This window comes from Podarcis muralis, chromosome 13, assembly GCF_964188315.1.
Source record: "Podarcis muralis chromosome 13, rPodMur119.hap1.1, whole genome shotgun sequence".
Classification (NCBI taxonomy): Eukaryota; Metazoa; Chordata; class Lepidosauria; order Squamata; family Lacertidae; genus Podarcis; species Podarcis muralis.
In genome coordinates, this window is record NC_135667.1 from 56816043 (window position 1) to 56831531 (window position 15489).

The window sequence follows — 15489 nt, forward strand, 5'->3', positions numbered from 1 at the left end:
GCGGAACGAATTAATTTCGTCTTGCGAGGCACCACTGTATATTCTTATGTTATAGCTAACAAACCACCTATCAATATTTAAATTTATTTGTTTTAAAAACTTAGATTTCTACCTACTTTCTTTATAAAATAAGTCAAGGTAGCTTACAACCACAAAATATCAAACAATATAAAAACAAATCAGGAAATAAAAATTGCAGCAACAGAAGCAGGAGGGGGGAGGGGGAAATGTGCCTGTATGCGGGTGGCGCTGAGGGTAAAACCTCAGCGCCTAGGACTTGCCAATCGCATGGTCAGCGGTTCGAATCCCTGTGGCGGGTAGATAAATAGGGACCGCTTACTAGCGGGAAGGTAAACGGCGTTTCCGTGTGTGGCTCTGGCTCGCCAGAGTAGCTTCGTCACGCTGGCCACGTGACCCGGGAGTGTCTGCGGACAGCGCTGGCTCCCGGCCTCTAGAGTGAGATGGGCGCACAACCCTAGAGTCTGTCAAGACTGGCCCGTACGGGCAGGGGTACCTTTATTGCAGCGACAACTTGTTGTCTCTGTCAGTGGAGGATAGGTTATTCAGGATCAGGAGAGGGATGTGTGCATTTGCTCTCCATAGAACAGTGTCCTCAAATGCAGTACTTCACTTTTCCCCTTTGAAGTGCATGACAGCATTTACTCATACTGCATGGAAGAAACCAAAAGGGTGCACCCAGAACCGTGTCTGAGTGAGGGTTAACTCCGCCCTCTACATTTGATAAGCCCAGTACTGCAGGGAGGAAACAGATTTTGCCCCTGCAAACGCCCTGCCAACTGAACTTAAGTAGAACCATGGTCAGCAGGGAAAAGGTTAAACAACCCATTCCCCTCACCTGTTCTCCGTCAGCACTGCAACTTTTTCATTCACTAGGGGGAAAGTTAAATAAAACTCTGCATAGCATGCATTTTGGCACTTTAAGGGACATCATTTATGTACCAAAGCTGCACCTTGCGTCCTTTCATCAGACAATATAGTGAATACAATGAGAACAGTAAAAGATAGCACCATGTACCTCCAAGTTTGGACCTGAGAGAAATATCTGGCACTGCTCTTGAGTTCCACTGCTGGTCCTGCTTTATCTCTTCCAGTATCGAGAGTCTTCTGTTTGCAGGCTGGGCCGACGGTGGAGGCTGCACATCTTTACCATTCCCCAGGGGTTCCTTGTTTTTGCTATACATGATTTGGTTAGCTTCAGCTGCACCTCCTGGGCTCACAAATCCTGAACAAGGGTTAATTATTGGCAGATCATCCCGATGTGGAGCTAAAAGGTAGGATTTATCTTCAGGTCGAATGAATGGATTGGATTTGAGAAAAGCATTACTGCATTTGTTGTGGAAACTGGTAAAAAAGTGTCTGTCTTCAGGTCCTCTCACAAAAGGCATATACATTCTCTTTAAGAGACCTTCATGCTGCTTCTGGTGCATCTTGTGAGAATTGAAGTGGCTGAACTGCCTTGCAGTGGCTTCAGAAGCCATAATTATTTTTGTATTGTTTCCAGGTATTAGAGTCTTGATTGTTTTCTAATCCTGTCCAGGAACTCACACGGAAACTAACAGCACACAGACACAACCTAAAACTTTTCCAACTTATGGAAGAAAACACTACTTTAAAACCAAAGTAAAAGGAGATAGAAACCCGGAAGGGAACAGAGCTGTCAAATGAGAAGAGTCTCTTTGTTGCTTAGTGACAGTAGAACATGAGCACACAATGGAAGTTGTAGTGATGCATTTCATAGGAACCTGGATCCAGGAGAAAATGCAGTGATCTTTCTGATCTATGAATGAAACAATCGTTTTCTCTGCTTCACACACAAATTATATGCTTTTTTCTTCCCTACTGCAATGCTTTAAAATGTATTAAAGATTTAGATTGTCAAACATCAAAGTTCAAAATAATCACCTTATATAGCGTTATAGATTTAGGGTAAGCCCTAGAAATTAATAAATGCTAGGGTTTGGGTTGTTTGTGATATGATGGGAGAATGCAAGCTGCAAAGGAATTCCTGAGCTACAGTGATCAAGGAATAATTGAGGGACAAGAACAATACAAGGGAACTCCTTCCACCAGGTGTGAACAGAGACTGGGGATTTGGGAGGTTGCCGGGGTAACTGCTCTGATGGAGGACAAGGGGTTTCTGGGAAGAAGAAGGGGGAAGAGGAGCAGATTCATCTTTGGAGGAGGCTGGCTGCAGGCAGCCTGCGCTGCTACCTCTTGAAATGACTATGCCAGAAGATCTGGACTCCCTCCATGCAGACTGAATAAACCATATTTCTTAAAGCCAGTCTCCGCCGTGTCTTCTGTTCTCCAAAGGGACACAGACCCCATGGGCTCTTGCCACCACTTGGCAGAGAGAGGGGCAGGCTTGTAACAAGAGGGGCTTTTGTAACAATATTATAGTTTGGCCTTCCTCATCTTCCTGAGTGGTAATGTTTGGGGGTCACCTTTTATAAGGTCAGCGAAGAAAGTGTACTAGAGCCCTCTAGTGCTTTGGGAATATTTGTTTATCTCTTTTCAAAAGATTACTGTGAAGATAAATGAAAAATGAATTGCAAAGCTTCCCCTCTTTCTAACCCAGCACCACATTTAGTATGCTAATACTAGACTCATAGACTCATTTTTTCAAGTGCCTATCCTTACGTAGTAAAAAAAAAATGGTAACACACACACGGGTGCTTGGGAAGCCCAAGATTTGCAGAAGTACAAAATAAAAACTTTAGAAAAAATCCTAACAGAACCCCTTCAAAATAGCCCAATGAGACTTTGGTTCAGTGTGCATGGACTGCTGAATGTGTGTGGGGTAGACAGAAAACTAGGGAGAAGAGAGTCTCCTGAACAGAAGCACTCTACACAACAACATTTTATTGCAGGTCCATCTTGTAGATGCGAGCTTACATTGCCAAAACAACAATATCCTCATACAAGAGGAAGGTACCAGTGGATGTGGAGGGAATGTCAAGGTTTGCAAAAGTCCAAAGAAACTTTAGAGGACAATATTCTAAAGGAGGAACCCCCTTCCACCCCCACAAAAGAGCCCAGGCATAACTGAGTGCACTCCATGACCTATGACCACAGTATGTTGTGACTGACTCTTGGGGCATGAAATGGAAAAAGGTGGGTAAAGGATTATAGTACAGTAGAGGACAGGGCAGACCTGATTAGAAGAGTGAACAAGAACATTCCACAGTACTATAGTGTTCTGTTGCTGGATCCACCTGTTCCTCTCCAATTTCACTTTCCTACACAATCTTTTAAAATGAAATTTTTTTTAATTAAAAAAAAAAGCTGACCAAATTCCTTTATACTGCTCCCAAATTTACTGTGAAATACATCTTTACCTAAGTTTGATAACAGATTTAATAAAAAAGCTAAAAGGAGATTAATATTACTTGCACCGCCCCTCAAAAAAACCCGTGTGCTTAAAAAAATATATTGTACAGTGGTACCTCAAGTTACAGATGCTTCAGGTTACACACTCCACTAACCCAGAAATAATACCTCGGGTTAAGAACTTTGCTTCAGGATGAGAACAGAAGTCATGCTCCAGCAGCGGGAGGCCCCATTAGCTAAAGTGGTGCTTCAGGTTAAGAACAGTTTCAGGTTAAGAACGGACCTCCAGAATGAATTAAGTACGTAACCAGAGGTACCACTGTATACTCTTTTTAATAATATAAGAAGAGATCTAATGGATCAGGCGAAAGGCCCACCTAGTTCAGCATCCTATTTTCAGTGGCCAACCAGATGTCTATGGAAGCCTGCAAGCAGGACCTTCTCTTTTAAAAAAGATAATAAATTTTATTTAATTAACATATAGACAAGACAATTTAAAAAGAATATAATATGACAGCAGATGACTAGTACATCTGTTTATAACATCCTGGCGATTAACATTTGACTGGTAAGTTGTTTTTACGGCATTGTTCAGTATCTAAACCAATATTCCATTTCCTTCCGTTTCTGATTATGGATGGCAGAACTGTTAGGTGGTGAGTGCAGCGACTATCCTCATTAGAGCAGTATCTGGGTATGGGGAACTTTTGTTGTCCCCTACCCACCCCAACTCCAACTACCGCACGATTGCACTAATTTCACACGCTAGCAAGGTTATGCTTAAAATTCTACAAGGAAGGCTCAAGCAGTATATGGACCGAGAACTCCCAGAAGTGCAAGCTGGATTTAGAAGAGGCAGAGGAACCAGAGACCAAATTGCAAACATGCGCTGGATTATGGAGAAAGCTAGAGAGTTCCAGAAAGACATCTACTTTTGCTTCATTGACTATGCAAAAGCCTTTGACTGTGTCAACCACAGCAAACTATGGCAAGTTCTTAAAGAAATGGGAGTGCCTGATCACCTCATCTGTCTCCTGAGAAATCTCTATGTGGGACAAGAAGCTACAGTTAGAACTGGATATGGAACAACTGATTGGTTCAAAATTGGGAAAGGAGTACGGCAAGGCTGTATATTGTCTCCCTGCTTATTTAACTTATATGCAGAATTCATCATGCGAAAGGCTGGGCTGGATGAATCCCAAGCCGGAATTAAGATTGCCGGAAGAAATATCAACAACCTCAGATATGCAGATGACACAACCTTGATGGCAGAAAGTGAGGAGGAATTAAAGAACCTTTTAATGAGGGTGAAAGAGGAGAGCGCAAAATATGGTCTGAAGCTCAACATCAAAAAAACGAAGATCAAGGGGGTGGGGGCACTAGGCAGAAAGCCCTTGTGCGGACTTTGGCTCTCCTGGACGCTGTCTCTGATTCGCACCACTAGCTGCAGCAACTTCAAAAGAAACAATTAGGATGAAGCAAATGCACATATTTCAAGGAAGAATGGGGAGTAAAGACTGCTAATTGAAGGGATCTCTGAGAAAGAAGACGGGTCGGATAAACAGGAATATATCATGAGAAGACACACCAAGGCTTGGTATGTCAGCAACGGGGGGGACGGGGGCTTTCCTTTCTTTCTTCTATGTGATTAACCAATAATCCCCCCCCACACAAGTCAGAAATGCCGCTTAAATGACCTAAGCAGGATGATTTAAGACTGTGTGAAGATAATTTTTAACCAAAAGCATGTTTTAAGGAGATTGTGGAAAGTACAAGAGCTTTGGGATGACGCAGTAAAAAACAGCGTCGCCATTTTGGCAAGTTCTGTCAAAAGATTTATATCTGGGAGGAGGAATGCATCCGTTTTCATACTGCGGGCGAACCTCATCAGAGGACTAAAGAAGGCGACAGATTTGTGAAGATTAATGATGGAAAGAGTGGTTTTATTTATGGAACTGATGATATATGGAAACCATCTCGATATGGTTATTGGACGAACGGAAAAACTCACACAGGATTACAATTTGTGTTTACCTGCTTAAGGAGATTATCAGAAGAGATCACAAAGAAAAAAGAAAAATATATGAAAATAACAAGATGAGATGTGGGAACAGCAAGATAGGACTGGATAGAATAGTGAATATTATTTGGACAGATTTGTGGACATTAATGCAGCAGCAAGAAGATGATTGGAATCCTCTTCGGAACTTGAAATATGGGTACCCCCAACAAAAACTTAAAATTCGGCTTTGTAATTCGGAATTTATGTGATGTGATTTGATTTGATTGGTTGGTTAATAAAAATTATTTTTTTAAAAAACAAAAAACCGAAGATCATGGCCACTGGGCCCATCACCTCCTGGCAAATAGAAGGGGAAGAAATGGAGGCAGTGATAGATTTTACTTTCGTGGGCTCCATGATCACTGCAGATGGTGACAGCAGTCACGGAATTAAAAGACACCTGCTCCTTGGGAGAAAGGCGATGGCAAACCTAGACAGCATCTTAAAAAGCAGAGACATCACCTTGCCAACAAAGGTCCATATAGTTAAAGCCATGGTTTTCCCAGTAGTGATGTATGGAAGTGAGAGCTGGACCATAAAGAAGGCTGATCGCCGAAGAATTGATGCTTTTGAATTCTGGTGCTGGAGGAGACTTTTGAGAGTGCCATGGACTGCAAGAAGATCAAACCTATCCATTCTTAAGGAAATCAGCCCTGAGTGCTCACTGGAAGGACAGATCGTGAAGCTGAGGCTCCAATACTTTGGCCACCTCATGAGAAGAGAAGGCTCCCTGGAAAAGACCCTGATGTTGGGAAAGATGGAGGGCACAAGGAGAAGGGGACGACAGAGGATGAGATGGTTGGACAGTGTTCTCGAAGCTACAAACATGAGTCTGACCAAACTGCGGGAGACAGTGGAAGACAGAAGTGCCTGGCGTGCTCTGGTCCATGGGGTCACGAAGAGTCGGACACGACTAAACAACAAACCCACCCCACTGTGGGACTGCAATTCATCCCTGGTCATTGGCCACACAGGCTGAGGCGGACAGCTGACATAGCTCAGCATCATCCAAAGGGTCCAAAGTCCCCTGCTCCTGCTTGCCCACACCTCCATTTGCCCTGTGCTTTCTAGGCATTGGTCTGAGAGGTTTACTGCTCACTGCATCATTTTCCCTGGGAAAAACTGTTTACTGATTGATGTTTGCTGTGTTTCAACAGTAAACAGTGGGTTTTCTGGGGGAAAGCAGCGGCACAAGTGGTGGAGAACACAGGACCAGTGGAAGTGTGGGTGAGCCCTCAGTTGCCCCTGGCATATCTGGATGAAAGAGAAAGTCTTGAAGGACAGAGGACTTAACTTTCAGGCAGGCTTTTAAGCTCAGGCACTTAGCAAAATAAGGTTACATGGATGATTGTTTAAAAGCTAATGAATTCCTTCTTTCCAAGAAGGCTTCTTACACACTCTGCCTGCAGCTGCTACACTCTACCAAACTGCTGGTTCTGCCACAGGGTCATTTGCTCAAGCCACTGGCTTGGCCGTTGCTCTATTGTCTCAAGCTGCTCAAGGAGTGTTGCTATTCCTCCCTCCATCTTGATTCGGGCACACTTTGCTCACAGGCCCTCCTCCAGAAAACATGGACCCCACTTCTAACCCCCGTGTTGCACGCCACTCCAAATCTCTGAGCAGTGTGAGGTTACAGGCACGCATCCAGTTTGTGTTTCCTTTTGTACAGCAGACACGGTGGTGTCTTTATGACATAAGTCTTATTTATGCATATACAGCCATATCTCGGGTTACAGATGCTTCAGGTTGCGTGTTTTTGGGTTATTCACCGCGCCAAACCCAGAAGTACCGGAACAGGTTACTTTCAGGTTTTGGCGCTCGTGCACAAGCAGAAGTGCTAAATCGCGCTTTGCGGGTGCACAGAAGCACTGAATCGCAACCTGCGCGTGTGCAGACGTGGCGCTGCGGGTTACGAACGTGCCTCCCGCACGGATCACATTCGCAACCCAAGTGTCCACTGAGTCTATGATGGAGGGGCTGACAGCATTAATACCCCCAAAGAGTCTTGCTTCCCCGATAGCTGCAGCCTGGGATTCCAGCAGACAGCCGTCGTGGCTCCCTCACTTCTGCTCTACGGCTTCCCAGCCTGCAGTTTCCCTCTTCTAGTTCACTCTCCTCTGCCCTTTCTTCTTCTTTTTGTCCTTTTTAACTAACAGTTGAGGGAGGGTATCTGCCAAGAGCCCCTTCCTTTCTTCCCTTAATGGCCCATCACCTCAACGCTGCAAGGCAACCTGGCTTATATTTTAACACTTGCTGGATCCAGGGTCGCTACCCCCCAATATCCTCCTCCTCCTCCTCCGTTCAGTTTACATGCTGCCCTTCATGGAAGACGGCAGGGCCTTTGCTTCGGGCGCAGCCGCCTGAGGCCAGAGGAGAACCTTCTGAGGCGCCTCTGCAGCCCTTCCTCCAACCCCCCCCCCCCCGCCGGAGCCGACCAATCAAAGGCGAGCGCGTGCGCGCGCTCAAGTCTTGGCGCGTGAAAAACGACGGCGCTAAGAAGGGCGAGAAAGAGGGCGGGGCGCGAGGCGAAAAGCCCGCCAATGCTCTGCGGCTGCGCAGTGGCGGCGAGAACCCCGAGGCGCGAGGCGCTGGTTCTTCTCCTTGGGCGGCGCCTCCCGCGGCCATTGTGACGAGGGGAGTCGAAGGCGGGCGGTTAACGACCTCGCTGCGCTCCCGCCCTGGCTGGGGAAGGAGCGCGAGCAGCGGCAGGAGGCGCCTTTTCCGGCGGGGGAAATGCGGCGCCTGCGGCGGAGGAGGCTCGCGCCGCCGCCTCGCACCTTCCTCTGCGCGCCGCTGCTGGTGGTGGCGCTCTCGGTGCTGCAGGGCCTCGCCTCAGGTGAGGGGGCGCGGCGGGGAGGCCCTGGATGGAGCTCGGGAGGCGCTTCCGTCTGGCCCAGAGGGGCTGCAGGCAAAGCCAGCCCTCCTATATTGACGCGCGCTCCTTGCGTATCAGGTTCCCCTCAAAGTGCGCATCGTGCGCCCCGATCCTGAGATTGCCAACCTTTTCTTTTTTTTTTTTTTGAATTAAGGTTTCTGGCATTTATAACTATAGGAAGCGAGCGCGCAGGCATTTACTCGCGTTTGTTTAGTGCAAAACGTAACTGCTCCCATATGTATTTCCCCAACTTCCTCCCAAAAATACTCCCGCAGTTGTTCATGATAGTAAGGAGGATGCCATGAGAGAGAAAACGGGGACTTGGGGATTCTGAACAGTGAAATGGTGGAAGTGTGGCTGCAAACTATTTAAAAAGAGAGGAGGATCTCTCAAGAAGTCAAGGCTTAAAAAAGAGCAATATATTATTGATTAATTAAATTAATATACCACCCTTCATCTGAAAATCTCAGAGCAGTATATAATTGAAAGTGGTGGGCCAGATAACAAAGAATGGGTACAATAAGCCTACCAAGACCTGATTCTTGTTAGAAATGCTAAGAAAGCACTATACTGTATTTGGAGCAATAACAAGAAAGGAAGGTGATTTATTAAATTTTTATACCACCCTATACCCACAAGTCTCAGAAACCCAAAAACAAACCTTGGCTTTACATTGTGGTTTGGAGAGAAACAAACCACAAACACTGATTTGGATATCCGGCTAAGCCAAGTTCATGGTTGTGTTGCTCTTGGGTGGACAAATAGAGGAATGCTAGAGCTTGTGTTTAAACATATCACACCTTGATTTAGCATTATGTAAATGAAGACAGTGTGTGTCTTAGCTAATCATAAGCTAAAGCATGACTTGAAAAACTTGGTATCTGAAGAAGTGTGCATGCACACGGAAGCTCATACCAACAATAAACTTAGTTGGTCTCTAAGGTGCTACTGGAAGCAATTTTTTTATTTTGTTTCGACTATGGCAGACCAACACGGCTACCTACCTGTAACTTGAAAAACTTATATTGCATTAATTGGCAGATTGTGGCCAAATCATAATAGTTGCACTCCATTTATGCTAGTCGGGTTGCTTCTGGAGAACTGTGTCTAGTTTTGGATGCCACATTTTAAGGACATTTACCCAACTGGAGCTGTCCAGAGAAGGGTGATCAGGATGGGGGTGGGGGGCTGGAAACCAAGACCTATGAGAAACAGCTGACATGTTTAGCATCGACAAGAGAAATGTAAGCAGGAACATGATAGCAGTCCTCAAATCTCTCAAGGGCTATTACAACAGAAGATTGAAAATATTTGTTTTCTGTTGCTTCAAAGGACAGGAATATAATGTTGTTATTGTTTAGTCGTGTCCGACTCTTCGTGACCCCATGGACCAGAGCACGCCAGGCACTCCTGTCTTCCACTGCCTCCCGCAGTTTGGTCAAACTCATGCTGGCAGCTTCAAGAACACTGTCCAACCGTCTCATCCTCTGTCATCCCCTTCTCCTTGTGTGCCCTCCATCTTTCCCAACAGGGTCTTTCCCAGGGAGTCTCCTCTTCTTATGAGGTAGCCAAAGTATTGGAGCCTCAGCTTCTAGATCTGTCCTTCCAGTGAGCACTCAGGGCTGATTTCCTTCAGAATGGAGAGGTTTGATCTTCTTGCAGTCCATGGGACTCTCAAGAGTCTCCTCCAGCACCATAATTCAAAAGCATCAATTCTTCAGCGATCAGCCTTCTTTATGGTCCAGCTCTCACTTCCATACATCACTACTGGGGAAAACATAGCTTTAACTATATGGACCTTTGTTGGCAAGGTGATGTCTCTGCTTTTTAAGATGCTGTCTATGTTTGTCATTTCCCTTCTCTCAAGAAGCAGGCATCTTTTAATTTCATGACTGCTGTCACCATCTGCAGTGATCATGGAGCCCAAGAAAGTAAAATCTCTCACTGCCTCCATTTCTTCCCCTTCTATTTGCCAGGAGGTGATGGGACCAGTGGCCATGACCTTCGTTTTTTTGATGTTGAGCTTCAGGCCATATTTTGCGCTCTCCTCTTTCACCCTCATTAAAAGGTTCTTTGATTCCTCACTTTCTGTCAACAAGGTTGTGTCATCTGAGGTTGTTGATATTTCTTCCGGCAATCTTAATTCCGGTTTGGGATCCATCCAGATCAGCCTTTCACATGATGAATTCTGCATATAAGTTAAAAAAGCAGGGAGACAATATACAGCCTTGTACTCCTTTCCCAATTTTGAACCAATCCGTTGTTCCATATCCAGTTCTAACTGTAGCTTCTTGTCCCACATAGAGATTTCTCAGGAGGTGATCAGGCACTCCCATTTCTTTAAGAACTTGCCATAGTTTGCTGTGGTCGACACAGTCAAAGGCTTTTGCATAGGAATAGAATAGAATAGGTGGAAATTGCAGGGAAGTAGATTTTGGCTAAAGATTAGAAGGAACTTAAAGGTAAGAGCTGCTTGACAGTGAAACTGCTGCATGAGGTGGTTACCTCTCCTGAAAGTTTTAAAATATTTGAACAGAGATTCAACAGGCTTCTGTCAGGCTTCGGCAACCCAGTCATATGGACAAGTAAAATAATAATAATAATGCAATCTTGGATTGCATATCCTGCACTGATAGCGGGTTGGACTAGTAGGTGACTCCCAACTCATTAATTCTGTGATTTCCTTGCCTGGTTTATGGTTATCAGGACAAGTAGACTGCTGCCTTTTTGTAAATAGTTGCCTAAGAGCTCATCCCCCCCCCCACATACCGTATTTTTCTGTGTATAAGATGAACCTTATTTTTTTTAACCCGAAATTAAGTTGTTTAGCTTTGGGGGTGGTGGGGGAGGTCACTTCTGCCAATTGTTCACCTGCCTGCCTGCCACTGCTGATCGCTTGCCACTCCCGATTGCACACCTCGCCGCAGCAACCAATTGCCCGCTTGCCGCCACCAACAGCCCACCTGCCGCAGCTGCCAATCGCCTGCCCACTTCGCCACAGCTGCCAATCGCCTGCCCAATTGCCACAACCAATTGCCAGCAGGCCTGGCCGCAGCCGCCAATTGCTGCTGCCAATCTCCTGCTTGATGCTGCCATTAATCGCACATCCCTCCCTCTGCATTCACTATTTGTGTATAAGACGACACCCAATTTTTGCCTAATTTTTTAAAGCAAAAAGCATCATCTTACACACGGGGAAAAATGGTATTTCTGTCAGTGGCTGATTAACCTGTGGCCTTCCAGGTGCTGTTGGGCTATAGTATAGCTCCCTTTGCCCTGCCCATTGGTCATGCTGGCTGAGGCTAGTGGGTATTGGGAGCCCAACAACATCTGGAGGACTGCCAGTTAATTCCTCTTGCCCTACATGTAGGGCAAATTTTCCTGCCTACAAACACTGGTCATGCCTGTGCTGCTGCACTCATAGAGCTCACAACCCAGAAAGTCCTACATGTTACGTGGGGTAAAACTTTATTCTAGTAAATAAAACTGTACCAGGTCCTGAGTCAAACATCCTTATGTGCCAGCAATGGGTTTCAGCTATGTCCACAAGGTTCTTCCTGCTGAATAGACGGACAAGGGACATAGTGGGTGTATTTTTATTTTATTTTTTAATTTTACATTTATATCATCCAAAGACTTCGAAGAGACTCTCAATTGGCCTAAACTGGAAGTCCCAAACCAGTGCCTACGGGTGCCATGGCGGAAGCCTTTCAGGGCAACTGGGGGACATCTATCATCACTCAGCTGTTGTTGCCCACCAGCCATGTGGAGCTTCTGGCAGGCACTTCCTCTTCCCCACAAAGGGCCTGTTTTCCACTGGGGGGCAATATAGGGATAGCCTTACTTGCTCAGCATTGTTGCCCACTAGCCATGTGGAGCTTTTGGCAGGTAGTTCCTTTAATCTTTTGATGGACTTTTCTGAAGGGGATGTTGTTCTCTCTTGGGCAGAGCAAAAAAGAGAAGTATGTGTGTGTATTGTCTGTGTATGTACTGTTCACATATGTACAAGAAAGCATGGTGTGGCCACTAGGTATATTTTCCCTTCCTATTATAAGATAACAGCATCATTGTGTGTGGAAAACATCAATAAGGAGTGATCTTGACAATCAGAACCAGCAGGACATAGCTGACTTCTGTTAGCAGTGGGCTGTTGCACTCTTTCTAATGTTGGGACTAGTGTCATGACACTTACTTAAAATGTAAAATGTGCCCGTTTGTCCCCATAGTTTGGAAATCCCTGCATAATCAAATAATGTAATTGTAAATGGGAGGCTTGACTGGTAGGCCTTCATTACATACGAGTATATCTAGAAGCCATGTGAAAATGTTTCTCTATAACCAGGCCTTTGGCTGAATAACATCTTAACAACCATGGGAAGTGGGTTATTGATTTGCTTTTGTTTTATTGTGTATTTCTCATTTTGTTTTTTAATTTATGAACCATCTGTGATCTTCAATTGAAGAGTTGTACACAAATTTAAGTAAATTTATAAATATCCTAACTGACATCTTCATGAACAACATATACATTCAATATATCTTTATGTCAGGTATAACAATTCCCTGTCACATTAACTCTACTTTTCTTCTAAGTAATTGAGCTTACAGAAACTTTTTGCAGATGTTACAAAGTAACTGGGAAACATTGAGCTATAGCTGCTTCCCTTCCCAAACTACCCAAATCAAATCAGTCAGTCCTTGTTTTCCTCTACCTTATATTGCTATATACACTCAAATAAACAAAAACCTATAAGAAATACTTTCTTACACACAGTCACCTGGATTGTTTTAAGTTTAGTTTAAAATCATGCATCAGGTTTGAAACCCCTCTGACAATTACTGCCTTATATCATGTGCTGTACTGTACTGTGGCTCAGTTCACACATAAACTAAGCCAAACCATGACTTCCCACAGACGTACAGGTTCCCAGAGAACAGATTGCAGCCAATGTGTTCCACTAGTCATGCTGTATTGCTGTCAGGTAAGTCATGGTTTGCCTTACCTGTCATCTGAACCCAGGCTCATCATTTATCTCCTCCAGAGAAGCCGCTAGTTGTAAACCATGGTTTATCTTAGCATTACATGTGAGCCAGGTCAGTAAGTGGTATACTGTGGACCGTGAATAAATATAAAAAGCATATTGGTATTTCTAGAGAGAAAGTGTAAGATCTATTCAAAATCTCTGTATATTCAAAGTGGTTTCAAAAACACATTACAACACTTTTCTAATATATTTTTCCTTGAGTATTGTCATAAGAACTTTCTAATTATATTTCTTTTCTCAAGGAAAATGTTCTAAATTTTAAAGAACTGGTTTTGTTTTGGTTTTCAGTCTTTTATACTGTTTCTGAACTTTGATTTGATGATTTTTTAAAAAAGCTTTTTGTAGAATTTAAAAAATAACATAACGTTTAAAAATAAACATATATGCATAATGTTGGTGCATTACCGAGCTTTTTTAACAGTACATTTATAAATAAATAGACGATGCGTACTGAAAACATGCTCAAAGAAGTTTGATGTATACTCTATAAATCAGTTTTTTTATTTATACTACTAGTATTTTGTATTAGCAGTTAAAGTGCTCCATCTTGTGGCTCTAGCTACTGCATGTTTTTTCTGTTCAGAAAATCTGAAACTAAAAACCTAGAAATATTGAACAGATGAGATGAAAGTAGCTTGAATAATAGATCAAGCTCAGGATGCTGGAAAAGCACAGGTATGTTGCTCAAAATAAAAACCCCAAAACCACTTTTCATATTTGGACTGATGTTATTTGTTGTTAATATTATATTATATTATATTATATTATATTATATTATATTATATTATATTATATTATATTATATTATATTATATTATTATATGAGAATATAATATAATCATATGATGTTATTTGTTGTTTATACTTGTTATTATAAGTGCAAGTAGATAAATAGGTACCGCTCCGGCGGGAAGGTAAACGGCGTTTCCGTGCATTGCTCTGGTTCTCCAGAAGCGGCTTAGTCATGCTGGCCACATGACCCGGAAGCTGTACACCGGCTCCCCCGGCCAATAAAGCGAGATGAGCACCGCAACCCCAGAGTCGGCTACGACTGGACCTAATGGTCCCTTTACCTTTACCTATTTGTTGTTTAACAAACACCGCAACCCCAGAGTCGGCTACGACTGGACCTAATGGTCCCTTTACCTTTACCTATTTGTTGTTTAACAAACACTCAATTTTATATGCAATGGATCCAGAAGTTTTAAGGACAAATTAAGTTAATTTTATGGACGCGGGTGGCGCTGTGGGTTAAACCACTGAGCCTAGGACTTGCTGATCAGAAGGTTGGCAGTTCGAATCCCCGCGACGGGGTGAGCTCCCGTTGCTCGGTCCCAGCTCCTGCCAGCCTAGCAGTTCGAAAGCACGTCAAAGCGCAAGTAGATAAATAGGCACCGCTCCGGCGGGAAGGTAAATGGCATTTCTGTGCACTGCTCTGGTTCACTTAGTTATGCTGGCCACATGACCCGGAAGTTGTATGCCGGCTCCCTCGGCCAATAAAGCGAGATGAGTGCCGCAACCCCAGAGTCGGCCATGATTGGACCTAATGGTCAGGGGTCCCTTTACCTTAAGTTAATTTTATCAGATGGGATCACATTGCCTCTGGTAGTAATTAGATTAAAACTTCCAAGATGTAAGAACTTGTTGAAGTTTTGTGGTCCTAGGCTTAGAAGAAATCACTAATCAAATGATAGAGTTCTAAAAGTGTTTTGATGTTTTGCTTGTTTAGCCCCCTGCCCTTTATGGTGCAGTCCCTATAAACACATCTACTCATAAATCCTATTAAGCTCAGTTGGCTTATTCCCATGTAACTAGTTGCTTGTTAAATATATCACTGCTATAATTCTCTCCTGTAAATAACACCCAAGGAAATATACAAATAATTATATTAATTAGATTTAAAATTTCAGTTCCAGAAACATTAATACAAGGGTCTTATTTATTAATCCATTTATTAAAGTTTGCTGTCTCAATAATACGGAATTGTGATTCAGTAAGTGCTGTGAAATCTTAAATGTGTTGAATATTCAGTATCAAAGATCTATTTTAATATAAACACATCAGAGTTTTAGAAAAAAGAAATAAAGAAGTAGCTTTCACATTAATATATTAACTAGTAGATAAACCATGACAAACCAATGATTAGTCTGGGGTTA

The 15489-nt window shown here is 43.6% G+C and overlaps 2 protein-coding genes across 7 annotated transcripts in view; one reads left to right on the forward strand and one right to left on the reverse strand.

Annotated features, from left to right (window-relative positions):
* Window positions 1–3021, reverse strand: part of SPMIP7 (sperm microtubule inner protein 7) — a 29210-nt gene extending 26189 nt beyond the window's left edge. Inside the window, exon 1 of the mRNA XM_028703750.2 lies at window positions 1037–3021. Coding sequence (XP_028559583.2) covers window positions 1037–1499 — 463 coding nt within the window. The 5' untranslated portion in view covers window positions 1500–3021. The remainder of the gene's footprint in view (window positions 1–1036) is intronic.
* Window positions 3022–7933: 4912 nt separating this feature from the next.
* Window positions 7934–15489, forward strand: part of ZPBP (zona pellucida binding protein) — a 37021-nt gene continuing 29465 nt past the window's right edge. Inside the window, exon 1 of one of the 6 annotated variants that reach the window (XM_028702490.2) lies at window positions 7934–8249. In XM_028702490.2, the coding sequence (XP_028558323.1) occupies window positions 8147–8249 (103 nt within the window). In that variant the 5' untranslated portion in view covers window positions 7934–8146. The remainder of the gene's footprint in view (window positions 8250–15489) is intronic. The other 5 variants (XM_028702486.2, XM_028702489.2, XM_028702484.2 and 2 more) reach the window with 5 other exon arrangements.